The sequence below is a fragment of the Microcebus murinus genome, chromosome 12 (genome assembly GCF_040939455.1).
Source record: "Microcebus murinus isolate Inina chromosome 12, M.murinus_Inina_mat1.0, whole genome shotgun sequence".
Classification (NCBI taxonomy): domain Eukaryota; kingdom Metazoa; phylum Chordata; class Mammalia; order Primates; family Cheirogaleidae; genus Microcebus; species Microcebus murinus.
In genome coordinates this window covers 21,857,676-21,881,495 of record NC_134115.1, presented here as the reverse complement: position 1 = coordinate 21,881,495, position 23,820 = coordinate 21,857,676, and the positions used below count along the sequence as shown (strand labels likewise).

Below are 23,820 nucleotides of genomic sequence, written 5' to 3'. Positions count from 1 at the left end.
CAAGGGTACTGAGCCCAACTCCACTACTAACTAGCTGTGGGACCGCAATCTAGACGCTTCTATCTTCTCAGCCGCAGATTCTTCCGTCTCTGAAATAGTGAGATGATCACTAAGATTCCCTTCAGTTTTGATGCTCTAGAACAAGTCTACAAAAGAATACACATATAGAATAGGGATCCCAAGAGGACTTCCTTGTTGAAAAAGGACCTATACATTTTTCATTTAAAAAATAAAAACAAAGGAATGGCTTTCTAAGTGTGAAATTCCAGGCATTGCTGCACTCAAGACTTTGAGGTGACCTTCTAGGGTCCCCTCCAATAATACCACTAAAAAGCAAGCCCCCTTGGCTGCTGACTCTCTCCTGAGGTTTGTTTGATTAATGCTTAAGAAATATTGAGACATCAGAGTACAGTAACCAAGTATGGGTGAATGAATAATCCGTAGTTTGAAAGAGGAAAATTTTCTCTGGGTTATAAATAATCCAAAGCTAAATGCATTGACAGGGACAAGCAACTGCTACCTTTTACAATAGCACTTCCAGCCACTGAGGCTTACAGAGAATACCTGTCTCATGGATATGCTTGCTCAAGACAGAAAATAAAAACTACCTAGGTAAGGTGTAATATATACCAGGACCCTTCGTGTCAGAGACGTGGAATCCAGATTTAGCAGGAAGCAGGGATTTAGCAGCGGTGTTGTTACTGACAGATTCTGGGGCTGACCAAGCTGTTTAGCAGGGTACAGGCAGGGATCAATAGCTGCATCTGCAAGATGCCGCAGGTCCCGCTGATTTCTCAGAAGTTGTGCCCTGGCAAAGAAAGGTCAGTGCTGTGGGCAATCAGATGGCCCTGGAAACCACGGGAGATTTAAGGTATTGATGATTCTGAGTACAAAAGTGCAGACGGACCTCAAGGACAGGGAAGCCAGTTAGAGAACCAAGTGTTCTCTAAAGATAGCCAAAGAGGAGGAAAAGGAAAAGGGAAGGGCAAGTGGAACAGTCTATGTGCATGGACATGTCAAAGACTCAAAGGTGGGGATTCCTTGGAAGAGGGAAGGGTGTCATGGGCAAGAAGGTGAACCACGATCTTCTTACGAAGAAGCCATTGTCCTGGTGGTTTCTTTTTTCTCTTTCATAGTCAAGTTGACCCTCTGGCTGTATAATGAGAAATTACTTAGACAGGACCACAAATAACCCAGTATCTTGAGAATTCTTCAGTCCCTAGAGCAAATCTCTGTTCATAATCTTCTAAGAGATGTAAGGTAGACCATCCACTTTAGAAAAGTTAGAAAGGACACACAGTAAGGATTTCCGATGAGGTGTAAGATTATTAAGTGGTCTTTTGGGATTTTCTTCCTTTATGATCTGTAAAATCTGAAGCAATGTATTCATTCCTCTGGGTTAATTGATTTTGAGACAGGTACCATTAGGATTAAAGAATTTCTTAAGTTCTCTTCTAAAATTATAAAAAGTCCAACTACTCATCCTGTTTAAACTCCACCCACCCAAAAGCAATCTGAATTACAAGAAATTATTTTTGTTTCAAAATACTTAGAAATTACAAATATATTAAATGTATAATTATGAAAAGACTACTCTTTCAATCCTTGGTAACACCAAAATGTTTCACCAGCACACAAAACTAAGAACTATGAAATGAAATATTTCTTTATTTTCCACTTGGATGAACCAATGATAATATCTTATGTTGGAATAGCTCCCCAGAATATACTAAGCAAATCCATAGCTTTTACACCAATTGACCCTCACAATCATGCCAAAAGGTGAGTCAAGGAGGTTGCATATAAGAAAGCATTTCCCAAAGTGTGTTCCAGCTAACACTCATAAAAAATTTGGAAGACCACTGAGTTTAACAATGTTTAAACACATGTTCATATCACAGGCCTTCTCAGATGCTTCATACTAGTCCATTATAAATCTCTGTATGTTTGAGGTTGGTGGCGGAGGAGGGGCTTCTCAAACTTATGTGATCATAAAGTCCTTTTTCCATTGCACATCTTATGGAACACATGTTGGGATTGTCTATGCCATATTCGACAACATTTGACAAATGTTTACTGAACATTAATGTGTCAGACACTATTCTAGGAGGTATTAACAAAACATATGCAAACCTCTGCTTTTATGTAGCTTATATTGTAATGAACAACAAAAACCTAACTAAATAAATAAAATGTGTAGTATATCATACAGGAATAAATGTTAAGAGAAAAATAACAAGGAAGGATAATAGTTTGTGCACATGTGTTTATGAGGCTGTGTGTTGGGAGAGAGGCAATTATTTTTGATAAGGTGGCCAAAGACTACTCCCTGGGGTGATAGCTAAGTAAAGCTCCAAAGGAAGTGAGGGAAGGAATTATCACACATCTGGAGATGAGGAAGAGAAGCATTCTGAGCAAAGGATTCAGCAAAGACCGTGAGGTGGGAGTATATCAGGGAGAAGGATCTGAAATTTGATTAAAACGAGGCCCTGTTTTTTATTTCCACTGTAAATATTCCTCAGTTTTTTAAGAAAGAAACCTATCATGTTTTTAAAGCTATGCGTGTTTAAAGTACGCATAATTCACAAGTCTTGTCCTTCACTGTGAGGAATCACAGAGTCCTTCATTTGTGGTCCTCAGACCCCTGGAAATCCCTGGCACACTTTCAGGCTGTCTTGTGCAGTCAAGTCTATTTTCATGAAAATTAGAAAACATTGTCTTTTTTGCTGTGTAGACACCTGCACTGATGGTTTTTCTCTGTGTAGACATTGCGCAAAAGCAGTGGTGGGTAAAACTGCCAGAGCTTTAGCAAAGATCAAAGCAATGGCACCAAATTATACCGGAAGTCTGTGTATTCTCTGTAGCCATGACCTCACAGGACCAAAATTGCCAGTTTCACTTGAGAATTCCTTGATGAAATGGTAAAAATTACTAAATTTAATGAAATCTCAAACCTCAAGTACTCAACTCTTTTTTAATACTCTGTGGTAAAATGGAAAGTATGCATACAGCATTTAATTAATTAATTTATTTGTTGCATTCTGAAGATCAATGGTTGTCTGGAAGTAAAAGCATCTGTGAGATTATTTGAATTGTGAACTGAACTAGCTTCTGCTCACTAAGTTTTTTGTTGTTTTGGAAAATATACTTTTTAAAATAAAATGTTATTTAGTCCACATAAAATAGGTTTACATTATTTTTAATGAATTAATAAATAAGTATTTAAATTTTTCTCCATTTTCACTTCTAATGCGATAATACCAATAAATATAACACATGTAAATAGAAGCTTTTGGGCATCCTCATTAATTTTTAAGAGTGTAAAGGGATCCTAAAACCAAGAAGGCTGAGGAGTATTGCACTAATAAAATAGCAAGAATGGGCCGGGCGCGGTGGCTCACGCCTGTAATCCTAGCTCTCTGGGAGGCCGACGCGGGTGGATTGCTCGAGGTCGGGAGTTCGAAACCAGCCTGAGCAAGAGCGAGACCCCGTCTCTACTATAAATAGAAAGAAACTAATTGGCCAACTAATATATATAGAAAAAATTAGCCAGGCATGGTGGCGCATGCCTGTAGTCCCAGCTACTCGGGAGGCTGAGGCAGGAGGATTGCTTGAGCCCAGGAGTTTGAGGTTGCTGTGAGCTAGGCTGATGCCACGGCACTCACTCTAGCCTAGGCAACAAAGCGAGACTCTGTCTCAAAAAAAAAAAAAAAAAAATAGCAAGAATGTCACGCTTGGGCTCGTGTATGAGTATATATGAGTAGGTTTTATGTATATATCTATTTTTTAAATTAAGGTGAAATTCACATAACATAAAATTAACCATTGAACAATTCACTGACATTTAGTACACTTTTTTTTTTTTTTTTTTTGAGACAGAGTCTCACTTTGTTGCCCAGGCTAGAGTGAATGCCATGACATCAGCCTAGCTCACAGCAACCTCAATCTCCTGGGCTCAAGCAATCCTACTGCCTCAGCCTCCCAAGTAGCTGGGACTACAGGCATGCGCCACCATGCCCGGCTAATTTTTTCTATATATATTAGTTGACCAATTAATTTCTTTCTGTTTATAGTAGAGATGGGATCTCGCTCTTGCTCAGGCTGGTTTTGAAATCCTGACCTCGAGCAATCCACCCGCCTCGGCCTCCCAGAGTGCTAGGATTACAGGCGTGAGCCACCGCACCCGGCCTAGTACACTCTTGGTGTTGGGCATTCACCCCTCTATCTAGTTCTCAAACATTTTCATCACCCTGGAAGAACATTCTGTACACATTAAGCAGTTATTCCCCATTGCACCTGGCAATCATCTATCTGCAATCTGTCTCTACAGATTTACCTATTCTGGGCATCTCATATAAATGGAATCATACAATATGTGACCTTTTGTGACTGGCTTCTGTCACTTAACAAAATGTTTTCAAGGTTCAACCCATTGCAGCATGTATCAGTACTTCATTCCATACTATTTTTTTTTTTACTTTTTTTATACTTTTTAATAATTTTTTATACTTTTCTTTTAGAGACAGGATCTCACTATGTTGCCCAGGCTGGTTTCAAAGTCCTAGCTTCAAGTGATCTTCCCACCTCAGCCCCCCAAAGTGCTGGCATTACAGGCATGATTCACCAACGCCTGGGCTATCATCTATTTTTTAAGGATAAATATGATCTCTGATTAGACAATCTCTCTCCAATCTAATGTGTATACACAAATATATGTTTATAAAGTAATATTTATCTCAAAGTGTATACAGTATATTACAGACTTCAACTGTGCATAGAGTTATTTCTGCTTACCGTGTGAGCCCACAAAAACTATGAGGCACTAAATACTGAGGTGACTATTAACCTGATATATGATGATTATAATCACCATTCTCATCACCCAGTATATAAAGTACTTAATTGTAAATGATAGGAAATATTATTCCTTTTGTAACATTTCTTAATAAAATATGTTTGCACATATGAGTAATTTTTGTTTATTTCAGGTTGTTGATTTAGAGAAAATGAGCAGTTCAGTATAGCAGGAAGGGGGATAATTTTGAGGCAGGAGGCCCACCTCAGAGCCCAGATCTGTTCCTTACCAGGTACAATACTTTTAACAACTTACTTCCTTTTTCAGGCCTCAATTTTCTCACTTTGAATGATGAAGTTGGCTCTCCACGCTTTTGTACACATGGCTCCATTGACCAAGAATCACTCACATACCATCTTCATGATTTTGGCCCTGTCCATAGATCACCTCCGTTATTTGCTTACATTTTAATTGACTCACTTTTACCTATAAGCAAAATTATTTCAAAAAACTGTATTATCACTACTACATATAGAAAGCCAGTATCACTTGCAAATAGGAAAAAATTAATGAACCACCTCAAGTCATCCAATGATCCACCTTACTTCCTACAATACAAAACATCCCACCTTTTGGATATACTGTTCAGCCCTGAACAACCATTTTCATGAATTGATAGGCTAAGGCTCTGATTACTTCTAAAAGGTAAGATTCATTACCCATTCTCTCTCCCTTGGAAAAGCTAGCTGAAATATTTACAGCCTTGGGTACCACACTAACCACATAGCATTTGGCAGAGATGTGAGATAACAGATACTGACATTCTTAGCTTGGGGGTTGTTTTGAATATGGGAACCCAAGTGAATTCAGAAAGTACAAAATTCTCCAAATAGATGCAATATGGCTCCTGAGTTTATCAGACAATGGGGCTACATTTCAGTTATATTGCCTCTTGGACTTCATTTGTAATACAGGGAATTCAAGATACAAGGAGGCATTTGTCACCTGACTCACCTTTTCTTGGGTGTAGAAGTTACTCCAGGTAAATGCATGATCTTTTGTATTATTTATAGCATGGAGACTTGCAAATCGATTACAAAAATGGCCCCTTCCTTTTTCTGCATCCCTTCATTATGACATTGCAGCTCTTCCCATCAAGATTAGTCTATTTCTCCACCCCTTGAATCTGGGCTGGCTTTATGACTGGCTTTGGCCAATAGATAGAGGAGCTCACAGAGTAGCTAAGAAAATTCAAAGAGATAGTGCATGAGAACTACTAAGCACAGTGCTGGCACATAGTGAGTCCTGGTTCCAGTGCTAGCAATTATCACTGAGGGTGTGCACACAATAAACAGCATGTATTAGGAATGCCACTTTCTGCTCCAGCACTAACCTGCCTATCTCTACGCATTTCCACGAAGATCTGCCCTAAGGCCAAGCCAGTGACTACAGACAGAAGCCTCTTTTCTCTGCCCTTGTTTGGAATTTTCCAGCAAACCGTGCAACTGTCCCCACTCAAACAAGCCCCAAATGCACTGTGGTCACCACATAAACCAAGAACTTTAAGTAACAACTTTTAAAGGACTTTCACTCCACACAATGACTGGAGGAGGTGAGCCCACAACACAGATGAATTTCTCTAAGAGAAATTGTGGCTAGTTTTATAAGAGACCAGAAACGTAAGCCCTTACTTTCTGTGTTAATTTTGATTTTATTTATTTATAAGTAAATCTTAACTAAGGAACATAACTCCAGTTGTCTGTTGATTCTAAAATTGGTAGTTTGGGGATTCCCAGTATATTTTTCAGGGATTCAGATACCAAAGTAGTAGAAATTATCATCATTATCATCATAAAAGCACCCACCCAAATATATTTATTATGTACCAAACACAGTTCTGAGAGTTTTACAGATACTATTCAATTTAGTCTTCAAAATCTCCTGCAAGGAGGATTCTATCATTATTCCCAACTTGTATACAAAGAAACTAAAGCACAGAGACTGTAAAGGATTTTCCCAGGCAGTCTTACTCCATAAATGCATCTGGTAACTTACAGGGATTAACCCAGCTTCCTCAAATTCCTAATTGGGTTGCAGACGCAGCCTGAAGTCATCCCAAATGTGGCCATGAAAACAAGCCCACTCAACCCTCATCTGAAGTCATAAGATGTGACTAAATAACTACTGGAGATTGTCATTGATTAATAATATTAAAAAGCTGTCCCAAAAAATCTCATGTTTCTTAAAGTTTTTATTTGGTGACAATCTACCCACTGATATAACCATTAATAGAATGCAAGTGTGGTTCTGGCTAGTGTTCATTCAACAAGGTGAATTCTAGCTTTACAGCATTTAGTAGATTGCAATATTATTCCTAATTATGCACTTTCTTCCCTGAAAAAGGATGATACTATGTCCCTGTGCAAAGCCATGTGACTTGCAGTACCTGCCTGTGGGCAGAGTATACCTCTCACCCCGCTGCTTTAGGGCTCGGCCATGTTCTTGCCTACTTTGGCTGATGAAGTACGAGTGGAAGTGACTTGTTCTAGTTCCAGGCAGAAGCTTGAACCATTGCCGGATGCCACCAGCTCTCTTACTCTTTTCTTCTGCCACGAGAGCAGCATATCCCAGGCGGCTGCATTCCAGAACGCAGTAGGCACTTGGAGCCACAGCTGACCCTCAGCAACTTGTAACATGAGCAGGAAATAGACCTTTGTTGTTGGAAGCCGCTGACCTCGGGGATTTTTGCTACCACAGCATAACCTAGTGAAAGCTGATGGCTACGGAACAGTACCTAAAATGATTCAAAAAACCTCCAAGACGCCTGCCGATCGTCCCCAAACTACACGAGGTTCCACAAGCCACTCTTGGCAAACCTCATGTACCTCCCCACTGGGCTCCCCACTACGGTAAGAGAAACAGAATTCTGTGGTCAGGGAAAAGGAACAGAAAAGTGCAAAGGGCGGTAGGAAATGAAGTACGAACAAAGAACACATCAGAGAAGCAGAGTGACTAAGCAAAAGCCATCAACAAGGGAAGAAAAGCATGAATAATAGAGGAACATCATAAATAAGTATCACATAACAGCATGCTCCACTAACAATAGACAAGGTGGGGACAAGGAAACAGAAGGCAAATGGCCATCCAGATGTCAAAAGGACTGCCAGAAAGATGACATCAAATAACAAGGAGAAAAATTTTAGATAATTTAGATAAAGAAAGAGAGAGCCCAAAAGGTGGTGAGGGCTACTGAGAATGGGTTTGAGAGGGGGAAACAAAAGTCTCATTCAAACATTAAGTTTCCTGTAGCGAGTCCTCAGGAAAGGGTCACTGGTATGCTTTACTCCTAAGACCATTTTCTAAAAGACTGCCAGTTCCTTCAGCTGCCATCTCCCAGGCCCTCCCTAAAGCCTGTCGATGTCCTTACCATCCCTCCTTTTTTGCCAGGCACTGTGAAGCCTTAAGGGCCTGTGTTTTGTACCAGCAAACTGTAAGAGATACGAAACTATTTTAACACATTAGAAACATGTTACAGGCAGGCCCTGCCTTGTGGGTAATTAGAACCAATGGCTGTCTGTGTGGCATGACTGCAGAAAGATCCTTTTCTCCTCCCAGACCAATTCTCTCACCTGAAATACGATTGCTACAGATTTGCTGCTTTGGCTTTGGTTTTAACATGCTAGAAGGCATGTGGCACAGCAGGCATCTCACGGCAGTGTGACTGCAGCCAGGCCACACCTCTGGAGGAGTGTTCCATTTCTACTCGGGGGGCCAGCTGTGAAACCCCCTCAGATTCTAATGCATTTTAAAGGGGGCATGAGCGGCACCCTCTGCCTCCCAGCGAACTGATGCTCTGGAACTTCACCACTCAAATCGTAGGGGTCTGGGAGTTTGTTAAAAGTGCAGAATCCCAGGCCCCACCCCAAACTGCACTGAATCAGAGTCTGCATTTTACCAAGACCCCCATGACTCCTACACACATGGAAGTTTAAGCAGCGCCACCAGAATGACCACTCTTCCTGAAATAAGCGGGTTATGTCCCTGCAGTGTGTTGAAATAGAAATACAAGTTAAGACTCTCAAGTTTATCGTACTAGAAATTTATTCATAGCTCCAACATTTATTAGTTGTATGCCCTAAAGCATTTTACTTGACCTCTCTAAGCCTCAGTTTCCCCCACTGTAAACTGGCATAAGAATGCCTGTGTCAGAGGATTTCAATGAAGGACAAATAAAATAACCTACGTAGCTGCAGAGCAAATACTGATCGATGGTAATTCCCTGGTGTGCTGACCAAGAGCAGGTTTTACTGAGGGGGGGACTGGTCGGGGCAAGAAGCAACGTGAAGATGTTCTAAAACATAAGCGCAGGAAAGAAGACCTTGCAAGACATATTGGGCATGGCAAAACACTAGCGTGATCTGATTGTGCCTACCTGGGCCTCTATGCTTTCTGCTCAGTGTCTTTAAATTAAAGCAAGATTGGATTGAGGAAGCAGCTGGACAGGTAGGAGTCGCAGCACACAAGGATTTACTTCCAGAGCTTCCTGTCCGACAGCTTGCTAATTATTTAGCAGATGTGCATGATTTAACAACTACGCAGCTAGGTCTCTCAGAGTCAGTGATTTCCACTCTTACCCAGCACTTACAAGAAAATATCACCCCAAGTATATTTCCCTTGGCATATATTAAAGCTTCCCAACACCACGTCTGTAAAGGAATTACTGTACTGTGTACAAATCATCCTGTTAGACAAGACAATAGACTCCTTTAAAAAAAAAATCATGTTAGGGTTTTAGGACAACTATCAACCTAAAATTTTCACCTGTACAGAATTTCAAGTCCAGACTAACCTTGAATTCCATGTCCCTAAATTTTCTTTCAATTATGTTTGGATGTTTCTCCCTTTTTCCACCAGTATGAATTAATAAAGCTCTTAAGAAAGATTGGAAAACACAGGGGACTCAGGGCCTCTATCCACAGACCAACATATCTGATGCATCTCCATGTTTGTGCGTAGTGAATTTAGCAGTCACGTGGCGTCTGTCATGCTGTGGCCATAAGAAAGGTTGGTCTGAAGACGCATGTGTTTCTTAGAGCAGGTTTTGAAAGAGAAGCATTCGGCTTAAGCAACACTAAACGACATTGAATCAAAACTACTCTGACTGCATCCATGCAGGATGCATTTAGGTTTTGTGGCAGTTAGTGAGAATGATCCAAATGGAGAAACGGTTGAGGGGAGGGGCCGGAGGAGAAAGAGACAGAGAATGTGATGGGATCACAGCTGCTCTGTAGCAGGGAAAAGCTCGTGTTATAGGCAATTAAACTTCTTTCCCCACATTACACAGAACTCTCAGCTGAATGGATGAAAGTGACATCCAGTCACCTGTCGCCCCATTACAGGTATGTCAGCTGGCGCCCAGGGGGCCCTCCAGAGACCCTGCCTCTCAGCCACCTTCTTCCCACTGCAAATGACACTTGGTCTCCAGGGCCTGTGGAGCTCAGCACGTTTCCACCAATGACACATTCATTAATCTGGCACTTGCAAACTGTGCTTCAGAGTCTAGCACATGAAACTCCAAAGCTCGACAGGCTTGTTTTCCTGTGCTGAAGCAAACTCGACCTCTGCACGTCTCCTCCGTGGGGGAAAAGTGCCCCGTATTTACGTTCAGCCATTTTCTTGTATGCAGACTAATCCAAACCACCAAACTCTCAATGAGACCTTCAAACTATCCTTTGAAAATATCAATCAATTTTTTTGTTCCCACAGATGCTTAGGAATCAGCAGACACAGAATGGACGCCTGGCTCTGCCATTTTCAGGCTCTGTGTCCTTGGGCAAGGCTGGATGTAACCTCTCTGGCCTTTTTCTTCTCATCGGTGACATAAATATAATAGCATGTGCCCTACCCGAGGTTGTTTAAATAAGATCGGGTAGGCGACTGCAGTTATGAGGTGCAATACTGCACTCTGAATTACCTCACCAAGCATAAGAGCGATTAGCTTTACTGCTCCCAGTCCTTGTGAAATACTTGAGAGAGGAAGGAAAAAGAAAAAGAGGAAGTGGTCTCTCTATTTAGAATCTTCCTCATGATCTCATTAACAGAGCTGTAACTGCCGCGCCCTAGTGTGTCATGGCCCTCTGAATTTAGCAGCCAGGCAGCTTCAGATTATTTGCTCAGATCCGTGATATACACAATTAGCACAGTCCTCTCCCTGAGACACTGTGCCGTACAGTCTCTCAAATTTCTCAGGAGCACAGATCCAGGTTTTCTGTTTGGCTCTGTCACAATGTACTATGGCGCTGGTTAACCTCTCTAAATCTGGAAATCGGAGATAATTCCTCCAGGAATCAATTTGGAAATATTTATCAAGAGGCATAAGAATATTAATATCTTTTGCCTCAATAATTACATATTTGGAAAGCTATTTTAATGACAATTTTAAACGAGATAAAATGTTTTATGTACAGAAAATGGTTATTATGGTGTAATTAACAATAGCAAAAAAGGGGATAATCAAAATATTTAACCATATTTTATCTTCTTAATTAAACTGTATTCTATTATTTAGGATGTTGATTCTGAATATTATGAAATAACATAGTAACATATTTAATAAATAATGCTAAGTAAAATAAAAATCAGGGTACCGAAACATATGATTATCTTATTTTAAATCTTACAGGGAAGAAAGACTAAGAAAACTACTTGCCAAACTATTACCCAGTCATGCTTCAATGAAAGTGGGTCATTTTTATATTTAGTTTTTATTTTTATTATTTATGGGTAATTTTTTAGCTTTCCTCTATTTTCCAGGTTTGCTTTAAGGCTTATTTATTACTTTATAAAGAAAGCAAACCTGAGACATAATACGAGGAGGTTGAAATAGACAAAAGTCTATTTCAACAACATCTGTCCCGATGTTAAAGATCTATGACGTTATAATAGTTTCAAACATAAGGGTGTGAGATTCTATAATTGCTAAAATTGCTAACAGTTATGCATCAAGAAATCATAAGTAAAAGACGAAGGCCATAGGATGCTGTATTTAAACATGTGGAACCCTAGTGTTTCCTGTCCACACCATCCCTGAAGCCATGGGTCAGGGGGTCTCCAGGGTGGCTGAGCATAAAATCTGCAAAGAGCAGAAGTCCCACAAATGGGCCAAGAATAATAAGTGTTTACAGGATTCATCAAAGTAGTCTGCATAAATGCTAGCTATGAAAACTTTTGTGTGTGAACTGATTTTTACAGAGATGTCATGCTTGGTCAGAAGGCTGTTTTGGCATGAAATAATTCCATGGAAGTGAGAAATACATGCTTTCCTCCATAAGGCTCAAAATGATCTTATGGTTTGGAGGGATAATGAATTTTTCAAAATGTTTTAAAAGCCAGTTCTGGGATGGCATTTTGATCTGTATCCACCACGTTGAGTTTACGTCTGGATTTCCTGGAGACTGGAGCCAAGAGTAGAAACGCTTCAGGCCGCAGTCCAGGGGTATCAGCCAAATGGCAAATGCACCCCCAGTCAGAGCCTCAGAGACTGCTTTGCTTTATGCTCAGCTTTATTTTAGGGTCTTAAAAAGAAGACTCACAATCAAATAATAGAAAAAAAATATTCAGCTAGAGAACAAAATGTCTCCATTTTATTTATCTTTTACTATGATCTGTATACATTTCCTAAGACCATGGTTGCAATTTGCCCACAATCTGAAAACAGAAGGAAAACAATTATCTCAATGTTCTTGGTGGTAAACACTTAAAACCTGCATCAAAGTTTAGGTTTGTATAAATCCACAAGGATCAGTTGAAAGACTCCCCTCCTTTCCCTGCAAGAATCCAGCCTTCCAAAAGAAAGTAGCTCCAGAAGTCTGGAAGTATATCGTAGCCCACGAAGGATGAGAGAATCCTACCCTGTATTTCGAACAGGAGACGTTGCATGCAAACCAACCCAGCTTGCTAAAGGCCGGGGAAGAGGTGGAAGTGTACAGAATCAAGAATGGGGGACATGGAAGGATTTGCTCCTTTATCTCCTTGGAGAGAAGCCAAGGGACACTGCCTTTCTGGGGGAACAGCCAGACACACGTCCTGTCCTGTCAGACAGCTGCAGGGAGCAGGGAGCAGCTGATCTGTCCACCTGCTGTGAAACTGCTGTCCTCTCAGAGCCAGATGCTGGTCTGGCCAGCACCCCCACTAGCTACAGAAAATGTGTAGGAGGCATGCAGAGGGGAGCAGCATGCTTCTACATTCAGGAGGAACTTCTGCTTTTGCTTTTCCTGGAGAGCAAGAGGCCAGCATGCATGTTTTTTCTTTTTGCACCCTCTCATTAATTTTTTTGCAGGAAAAAAATTGGACCTTATCGAATGGATGGACTTTCTTTAAAAAAGGAAAGAGCCATTCACCCTAAAAGTCCTGTTTTTTTTCAACTGAAGGAAAGAAATGGTTCCCATCAATGAGAATTCTTCCATCAAAATCTTTCTGGAAATTGGAAGGCCATAAGCAGTCTGACCCTCCTTCTTTGGCTCTTCTTAGGGACCTTATTTGACATGGCTGTGGTCATTACTATGGCTCCTCTGGAGTCCAGAACCAGATTTAGTTCCTGACTGAGGCTAGGAGTGGGGACAGGGCTGCTCACATCTTGCACATGCTGGGGGCCTATTTATGCCTCCCAACATCCGGCTTGCACTGGTCGCACGATCGCCTTCTGTCCTGACTCATGGTCACTTGTTATAAACCATGACGTTTCCCATATCTGGCTTCACTCAAGAACAAGAGGCTTTTCCAGACAACCGAAGCTTATCCTCCATGTGACAATGACTATTCTAGTTTTTTTCCTATTTTAATTACCTGAGTGGGAAGTTTCTCTGAAATCACTCATGCATCACATCTTTCTTATTAAACAGGACACCAAGCTTAATTACCTTTTCTCCCTGATTATTCAGGATCATTGCTATGAACATCAGTTACGTACTTCACATCAATGGTGTTATGCCTTCCAGAGGCTGTGCAGGCATTTAAGACTATGTATTTGTTACCAAATAGAACATACGTGTTGGGGGCCTGGGTCCACTTCTTACAAGTCCTGTTGGATTTTGATTTTGTTTGTGTAATTTCCCCATCATAAGTTATTAGTGATTATAGCCTCTGACAATCCTCTCTTTCCATCACCCTCTTCCGAGAAAACCAAGTTTCTGAATATTGTGTCAAAGTGCATATTAAATCATAACACTGATGATGGTAGCTAATGTTTGTGTGTCTTTGCTGGACCCCAGCATTGCTCTAAATGATTTACAGTTATCATCTCATAAATAGCCTCAAAGAGAGAGAGCTTGGAGAATATTCCTGTGAGAAAAGAACAAATTCTAATGATGGGTTTACAATAGTCAATTTTAGCTGCCTTTGCCTAAATTCTCAGTTTTCAGACGACTTTGGGTTGGCTGGTGTTGCCAGAGAAGTGAACTCAGACATAAGAACTGTTGCACTTACAACTCATCACATCCTGACTTTTGGAAAGATTTTCTTCTGTGCCTCACTGCTTCTCAGACTTGCTTCCCCCTGAATCCTTTTATCCCTCTCTTTCCTCCTATTTCCCTTCCAGTTCTGCCTCTACCTTCCTTCTTTCCCTTCTCCCTCTTTCCCTTCACTCCAACATAACCCACGGTTTTCTGGGGCATCACTGAACCAACAGATTCAAGACCCACATTAGGCTTGGCACAACCGAGTGCCCAGAGCTGTATTCTAACCCTCTCTTCTTCCTAGCTGTGTGGCCACCTTACAATCAATCTGTCAAAGTAACCCTTAAGGCAACCAACAAGAGAGTGGCAACAGTGAAGAAATCAGCAAAACCAAAAGTTGTGCTAACAACTTTGATAGAAAATAAGGGACATTTAAACTCTTTTTGAAATGCATTCTCATTATTAAAAATTCATCAAGTGCCCACAATATTTCTAGTCACTCTAAAAGCTGGTATGTGGTAGGTACCTTATTTTCCAAATAGTTTGTCGGTCATTTCTTTTCCTTCCAAATGGGTATGCAGTGAGAAAAATCTCAATATTTATTCACATCAGAGATGGCCTAATGCCATATTTTTCTCATAGCAAGGTTTCAACAACATTAGTTGATTACCCTGTTGTCTGAGGTCTTTTAACATAAAACAGGCAACACGGAAGAATGAACTTCTCTTGGGTCAAAGTGAACAGCGTGTATGCAATCTCATTAACCTACCACTCAACCCTCCTATAAACCTGTCAGGTTGTTCACTTTGAATTTAAGGAGAATGAGATGCTCCAGGAGATCTTGTGGGAAGAGGGACTTATGGTATGAGAGAGAGGGTCCTGCCACTGGATGAAGTCAGGTAATCTGGGAGCAAACTCCAGCTCTCCTGTTTATTGGCTATGCAACCTTGGAAAAACCTCTTACCTCATTGAGCCTTAGTTTCCTCAACTGCAAAAGGAGACTAATCCCTACCTTACAAGACCATTGTGGGAGTTATTTGAAAAAAAAAAAAATGTATCTCATAGAGCTGAGAGAGTTATTTAAGAAATTCTAATTAGGCCTGGCACGGTGGCTCCCGCCTGTAATCCTAGCACTCTGGTAGGCCGAGGCGGGCGGATCGCTCAAGGTCAGGAGTTTGAGACCAGCCTGAGCAAGAGTGAGACGCTGTCTCTACTAAAAATAGAAAGAAATTAAATGGCCAACTAAAAATATGTAGAAAAAATTAGCCAGGCATGGTGGCACATGCCTGTAGTCCCAGCTACTTGGGAGGCTGAGGCAGGAGGATCGCTTGAGCCCAGGAGTTTGAGGTTGCTGTGAGTTAGGCTGACGCCACGGCACTCTAGCCCAGGCAACACAGTGAGACTCTGACTCAAAAAAAAAAAGAAAGAAAGAAATTCTAATTAAACTTCAGGGTGCTAAGAATTGTCCCTGTTTCTATGAAATGTTATCAGGCTTCCTGGTTCTTGTCCACTGGTGGCCTTTTCATGTTTTTGTTAGCGTGGATGGCGATCACGTGTCCCTGTCTCAGTACACACATATCTGCAGTAGCCCTATGAGGGGAATGCTATTATTGTTCTCATTTTACAGATGAGGAAATCGAGACTCAGGGAGACTAAGTAAGTAAGATTGTTTGACTAGTAAGTGAAAGTAGAAGTCAAGATTTGAAGCCAGGCATCTGCTCCAGAGCCCACACGATCAGCCACCATGCATGGATTTAGGGGCAAGAAGTTGGAAGGAGGACAAAAGTCTTCCTAAGGTCCTCCCAAATCTACAACTCATGCTGTACAAAAATCTCCCAGGATCTGATTTAGGGCAGGGAGCTGCTGCCACGGGCTGCCTCACACATAGGCGTGTGGGGTTATCGCTGCTCTCAGGGAGGTCACCGATCTTCCAGGATGAGAACTCAGAAAAGATTTGACTATGCTGACATCTGCTTTTAGCTACTTGTTTCAAAGCCCTCTCACTAGATTCTCTATTACTAAAAAAGCTCATTCTCAAATGTGAGTAGATGAACCCTGAACCAGGCAAGATCTGTTGCCAAAATATGTTCAAGATCATATACATTATTATAAAATGTATTTGGTCTTGCCAGTGACCAAAAAGATAAGCCACTTATAATAAAAGAGACATACACATTAAAATTTAAAAAACATTAAAACAAGCATAACAAGATTAAAATTAAGATCGAACATCAGGTACTGTACCAAATCCTGGAGATACAATGATGAACAAAATCACACAGATCCTGGTCTCTACTCTCACCAAACTGGCATGAATGGAACAAATATGTCCAATAAATGACAAGCAGAGGCAAGAGATCTAACAACATTACCAAAATTCCTGACTTGGACTCCAGGAGTAAGGGGTAGAGAGGGCTCATTCAGAAGAGGCCCCTCTCTTCTACTAGTCTGAAGAAGAGGTAGGAGTTATTTAAGCCACAGAGAGCAGGAGGAGAAGCCAGAAGTTGGCTGGCAGACCAGGCCACATCTCATGGTCATGCTAAGAGTGTTGTCCATTCTCCTAAGAGCAATGGAAAGTGATTATGAGGTTTTAAGGGGACTGGGAGGCAGGTGTGAAAGACGCTTTCAAAATAATCTCCCTGGCAGCAGGTGAGAGCAATTTTCAGGAGACTGATTTGCCAGCCATTGCAGTAATCAGGTAGACTTGGTGATACCTGGGATACAGGGGGGTGGGGGGGGGGAGTTTCCAGTAGGAGAAACTGGATGAATGGTGCCATTTGCTAAGATGAGGAACTGCAGAAGAGACTGGCTTGGGGGCAAGTGGAAAGAGCTGCCATTGTTCCAAGTTCTGTGCTAAGGGCTGTACGTACATCATTTTGGCTTCACAACAAACCTGCAAAGTGGGCACCATTATTCCATTTTCCAGATTAAGAACCAAAGCTGTGGCCGGGCGCGGTGGCTCACGCCTGTAATCCTAGCTCTTGGGAGGCCGAGGCGGGCGGATTGCTCGAGGTCAGGAGTTCAAAACCAGCCTGAGCAAGAGCGAGACCCCGTCTCTACTATAAATAGAAAGAAATTAATTGGCCAACTGATATATATAAAAAATTAGCCGGGCATGGTGGCGCATGCCTGTAGTCCCAGCTACTCGGGAGGCTGAGGCAGGAGGATCGCTTGAGCCCAGGAGTTTGAGGTTGCTGTGAGCTAGGCTGACGCCACGGCACTCACTCTAGCCTGGACAACAAAGTGAGACTCTGTCTCAAAAAAAAATAAAATAAAAAAAAAAAAAAAAAAAAAAGAACCAAAGCTGTGTTGCCAGCTTAATTTTTTTAACCTAGACTTTGTGGGTCTGAGTTTTCAGGGCAATCTAGAGCCCAATTAGCCTCATAAGAGCCCTCAAGAAGAAAGATTTCCTTTCCCTGGAAACCAAAGCCCAAAGCCATAGGGCTCAGAAAGAAATGGATTTGGGATAACGCCAGAGATGCTGAGTAGGCTGCTTTGGGGCGCCTGGCAGGGCAGCCACGAACAACTGTGTAAGTTGCGTACTGCACAAATTCAGAGGGTGTAATTCATACCAAAGTCCATAGGAAATGCTTCTTCCAGAATATATCAGCCCTGCCCCTCCCCAGATCCCTTTCAAAGAAGACCCCAAACTCCATGACCCTCCCATAATCCCCAGGGCTCAAGAAGAATTGATGGACAGGACCACACACTATGCCCCTCTGGTCCCCTGATGTTCTTCCCTCTTTTGCAGCCTTCACCCAGACCCAGGTATTCTGCCCGCATTCTTTTCTCTGCTCAATTAGCACTCTAGGGAGGGGTGAGTGTTGGAAAGAATAATGCCTCTACCACCAACCCTCCACTGCTTACAAGAGCTTCCCAGACTGGGACACCAAACCCAAAATGCTGTGAATATTTGCCCACATCTATGCTACATAAAAATGCACATCTTATACTAAAGCTGTCAGCTATTTTTTTTTTTTTTTTTTTTTTGAGACAGAGTCTCGCTTTTGTTGCCCAGGCTAGAGTGAGTGCCATGGCATCAGCCTAGCTCACAGCAACCTCAAACTCCTGGGCTCAAGCAATCCTCCTGCCTCAGCCTCCCGAGTAGCTGGGACTACAGGCATGCACCACCATGCCCGGCTAATTTTTTTTTTCTATATATATATATATATTTATTAGTTGGCCAATGAATTTCTTTCTATTTATAGTAGAGACGGGGTCTCACTCTTTCTCAGGCTGGTTTCGAACTCCTGACCTCCAGCAATCTGCCCGCCTCGGCCTCCCAGAGTGCTAGGGTTACAGGCGTGAGCCACCGCGCCCGGCCAAGCTGTCAGCTTCTTACTTAAGTGACATAAAATATTCCCCAAGTCACTGACCAAAGGGTGGGCTTGCTCACATGATCATATGTCCTCCAAGACCTAAGGTGCTGTCTGAATGACAGTGAGCACTTCTTTTCTCTTGAGATAGACAACTCACTAAACACATCTGGTTCTTCTCTGAAGGTCCGGGGACTGGGACAACCCTCTGCATGCCTGGGCAGTGGGAAATGGAGCTGACTCCGGGGCCAAAGCAGTCAGGGGCTCATTCCTCATCAGGCCCCAAGGGGTTGGCAGCACATTCACAGAAGTGCTTTGGATTCCTGAGTTTCCTGCTCATAAGTGCTTTGGCAAGAGGCACAGTCTCAGGAGCACCTGCTTTCTCTCGCACTGGAGCCGGGGCTGATCCCGTGGTCTCCGATCAGAATGAGCTCAGCTCCTGAAACGAAACACTCTGCCAGCTTCTCCATATTCACTAGTCACTACAGCAGCCCTTTAAAAGCTACAAAGCATTCACTCTCAAGATCTTTTTTTATTGGCATGCACAACTTTCTTCCCATATAGGAAATCAAGAAGAATATATTTCTTCAATTCTAATCAAGATGGTTATTCTGCAGACAAGCTGCAGTGTTTTTCTTTCTTTTTCTTAAACCCCATCTCCTGTATCCACTCTAATGCAGTTGTTCATTTAGAGTTTTGAATGTGTTTCTTGTCCCCATGCCACATACCACAGAGTATGAGTTGACATTCAGGTCACCCAGAATTTTTCTTCTATAGAAGTCCATGTACTGACTAAGACCTGCTGCAGAAATGAGCCCTTCGTCTGCAGCTGTCACTGCTGAAGTAGCAGATGCAGCCCCCAAACTGCAGTAGTGACTCTCTCTCCACTTTCTCATTGAAGATAGCATTCCTGGGACATTGATGTGCCCTGTATCCTGCATGTGGCAGCTGACCACCCTGCCCCAACTCCTGCTGCCTCATAATCTACATCTTAGGGCATGTGGGCTACAGTGAACCCCACCCGTTAGCAAGTACTTGAATTGCATCTGGGCAGGCAGGGAGGATCAGCCATAAGTCTGAGTCCCCAGCATGGGGACCCTGGCTTCCAACCAGCCAGAGCCTCAGGGCTGTCTCTGTCTCCAGACGATTCCTCATTTACTTCATTTTTTCCCCCAAAGTGCAAGGGAATTTGGACCATTTACTGCCATGAGGTTGTCCTTGTCCTGAATATTTTTCTGAGCTGACCACTATAAAAGTGGAGGACATTTCCCAAATCACAGTCTAGGGCTGGAAGCCCTGGCCTCCTTCAATTTCTCTTACCATAGAAATGGTGTAACTAAGAATGGAAAGCGTGGCTAAGACTTAAGCACTGATCTGGGACTATAGGATTTGATTCCTGTCCCTATTCCAACTCTGAATGGTCAAGTAGAGGAAAAGCCGGGTGGGCATTTGCAGGAGAAAAAAGAAAATTGTTTTCACTCTCATTTCTAGTTCTACTAGTGAGCATCCAGATCAGAAATATAGCTGGGTTCTCACGTTGGGGCAGTGAGCCCAGCTAAAAAGCATAACCCTCCGATTACCACCTCGACAAGCTCGGGATCTTGCTCTCAGACAGCTCACTCTATCCATCTTGTTTTAACAATCCTTGTATCAATTCCATAGTCGTCATTCCATATTTGTCAAGAAGTTACCATTTCTGGAGACCATGCTTGGAAGAAGTACCTACCTCCCTTGCTGCCCCCCACCTCCAACTAAGGTTTTTTGCAAATGTGCTCCAGCTCCCACGCCTGTCCTAACCAGGGAGAAGGCAGCATGCTCGCTTGAGAAGCATTGGAGCCAGAGGAGGGGGTGATACCACTGAGGTCATGCTGGAGTTTACTTTTGTCATTCCTGATAAATACTGAGTATTCGGCAGGAAGGAATAGTAGGTTCCAGAAGGGAAGATTTAGGGAAAAGGAGGATGGGACTATGCCAATGAATCTTCCTCAATTTAAGGACTAGTAGGGCCACACTGGAATGAAAAAATAGAATTGAAAGAGTGATCGCCCAGTTTCAATGGAAATAAGCCCCAAACTACATGATAAAAATTCAAAACACCCCCTTTCCTTCAAAGAGTTCTGTTCAACCTAAGGGCCGGGACTAGAGTGGAAGAGTTTCCTCGCTCTTCGCAATGATAGGTGAGTAATAAATGCTCCTAGTTAGAAAAAAAGGCACACAGTTTTCCAACATTTTGATTATTGAAGATTCTATCTTTGGCCAACAGCAATTCCATTTTGTAATTTTAAAGATTCTTTGGTCTACTGGAATTAGCTAGCCCTCATGATAATGAAGTTATGTTAGGACTTTGGAAGGGGCATTGACTATTTCAAACCATTAAAAGATATATATCATGCCTACAGACTACCAAAGCAATAAGTCAAATATGTAGGGAAAAACGATCAATTAGTCTTTTCTTTAGGTATCATATACCTAAAATCTGTATTAACTTCTAATGAAAAACAGCTTAACCATAACAATTCCTGAGTTTTAATTCTAGTCTAATAAGGCTTAATTAGAAACCAGCATGATAAATTTCTTCTCCTTAAAATGTTTTCCAAAGGATTGGCTGAATTTTAGAAAATCCTACCACCTTTTTATTATGAATAAACTTCTCACAAGTAAATGGCATAATTAGTGACTTAATTTTTTCCTCCAAGGGAAAGGTTATCTACCCTCTAAAGCAAAGCAAAATGTTATCTACTACTATATTCGAACGTTCCATATTAAGTAAAACTTTTACTACCTAGAAAAGGTTATTTACCAGGAGAAATGTGACACCAAAGGTGACTAAAAGTGACTTTTGCTGTGGCTGGATGTGCAAGGCTAATCATGATTTCTAGCAAGAAACTTATTCTGAGAAAAGATAAAATTGACAGTAATTATTCTTCTGGCTAACACAGGAAACTGATAACAGCATTTCAAACAATTGCTTCTTTTTCCTATCTTTTTTTTTTAATGATGTAGAGCAATTGCTTGTCTAATGAAGGGACTCAGTAAATAAATTACACATTACTTTCAGCTGATTACTCTGGAATAGGGAAATTTCCACCCCAGCAATTGCTCTTCAGAAACGAGACAAGCCTCTTGCTCACATCAGACCCCACAATCTAATGTTTATTGTTAAAACATTGATAAAATACTCCACATTCACCATTAATCACCATTCTTTTTCATATACACACACTCACTCACACACACACACACACAAAGTTGTCAAAATTGACTTTCATTTTTGAACATTTCTCACCCATTAGTGGGTAAAGAGCAGAGTGTGTCCTTATACTTTAAGAAACGCAAAGTACTTGAGTTTCTACAATCAGTATTTTCATTCACATGCTCTATAGTGAAACTATAATAAACACAGATGATCGTAAACACTCTCAGTTCTGAAATCTGCACGAACTTTCAACTCCCTGAGAGACTTAAGGCAGAAAACAAACTTCTTACATTAGCATTCATCAACTTTCATGGTCTTTTTAAAGGTATTTACAGTTAAATCATTGTAAGGATCACACTTCCGTCTACACTCTGAATGGTGGTTCAGCACCTTGGGGCCTTTCCTCCCTGCACCCACTTTGTTGTCCGAGGATAAATGAGTTCCAGTAATAACCCTGCAAGTATCCTGCCTTGTGATTGAAATGTCACCTTAATGCAGACTTCATATTTTGGCTAGTGTGAAGGTTTAAAGGTTAAAGGCATCATAAATTATGCATTTCTTTCTATGCCAGGCCCATAAAAGGTGCTTTTACTGTTCATTAAACATATTACTTCTAAGTGGGCACGGGCTTTTTTTTTGAAGTGCTGAAACAAAAACGTTTCCATTATGTTTATGACTGGTATCCTGGAGAGCCAAAACAGTTTGGAATTAGGAAACTGCTAGAGTCTGTTGTTCCAGAATGTGTAGCAACTGTGGACGTACACAGTGAAATTACCCACTCACTGTTTGGATGGCGAGACGCTAAAAAAAATACGAGCCAGCAGGCTGCTCTGCTCCTGGGAGAACAATAGTTCGGCAAACCCCATATCACCATCAACAGTTAGGGCTTCCCCCTTCTGCCTCTGCCCCAATTTGTAGATGTGAACAGGGATTCGACAGACACACAATACAGACTGTCCCTAACTCTGCGCCAGAGCAAGCTCTACCCGGTGGATGCCCCTGTAAACAGCACCCTCGTACATATCCTTCCTAGTCAGCACCTTGACTTTCTCACTTACGTTTTGTCACCTCCAGCTGAAGTACAGCCCTAAGGGACTCTTTTTTTCTCTTTTACACCTGCACATACTGCATCTGCGAAGACTGAATTCATTCTCTCAACGAGGACCACACCCATTCATCTGCTAGCCTTCAGGAGCAGACTGCAGATTTGGCTGGATCTGCCGCTCTCCAATCTCAGGCCAAGGGGACCAAAGCTGGACACAAGCGACCCAAGCGACTCAGCCAGGCCACGACCGTCCGCAGCTCTGCACCTTTGTCTGGCTGTGGTGGACGATTCTGGAGATGATGGATTGCCTGCTTTAAGAACCAGAGTTTCCAGAGCTTCTTTCCAGGGGACAGCCCGCACGCCTTGACAACTTGGTGACAAAGTTGTTTCTTCCCCCTCCGCTGCAACGCCCTTCCCTCTCCACCTCTCCGTCGGCACACACGCGCTCGCACGCGCGCACACAGCCTCGCTCCCTCAACTTACCAGTTTAGACTTGGCGCGTTGCAAAAATTCTTCCATGTCGCTGCGAGGGGTTTGGACCAGGGGTGCCCGGAGGGGCACAGAGGAAGATCTCGGCCCGAGGGAGAGGAGCGGGGTCGCGGGCAAGGACCCCTCTCGGGCGCAGCGACCGACCGCTCGCTCCTGCCGCTCGGAGGCGGCTGCGGCGGAGGCTGTGGTCGCGCCCTGGGCTGTCCAGGGCTCCGCGCTCCGCCCCTCGCCCCGCCGCCCGCCCCGGGCGCCCGGCTCTGCCCTAATAAGGAAAGTGGGCGTGCCGCCCGGGAGCCCCAGGGAGCGCCCGGCACGCGCGGGGGCACGCGCCTCGGGGCCGGGCGCGGGCGCGGGGGCGCGGGGGTGGCGAGGGCTCCTCCGCCAATGGCAGGGCCCCGCTGCGCCTCCTGACGCGGCGCGCCGAGAGATGCCGCAACCATGGACAGCGCCCAGAAGTGCGGGCCAAGTGCAAGGGGCTGCTGCAGGGGAGGCTCTGCCGCAGGCGCCGCCGCGGTCCGCGAGGGAAG

At 42.8% G+C, this 23,820-nt stretch overlaps 1 protein-coding gene across 9 annotated transcripts in view; it reads right to left on the bottom strand.

Moving 5' to 3' along the window:
• Positions 1–23,485, bottom strand: part of PRUNE2 (prune homolog 2 with BCH domain) — a 260,827-nt gene extending 237,342 nt beyond the window's left edge. For all 9 annotated transcript variants that reach the window (XM_076008613.1, XM_076008612.1, XM_012759788.3 and 6 more), the window contains exon 1: positions 23,288–23,485. In XM_076008613.1, the coding sequence (XP_075864728.1) occupies positions 23,288–23,323 (36 nt within the window). In that variant the 5' untranslated portion in view covers positions 23,324–23,485. The remainder of the gene's footprint in view (positions 1–23,287) is intronic.
• Between the last annotated feature and the right edge of the window lie 335 nt (positions 23,486–23,820).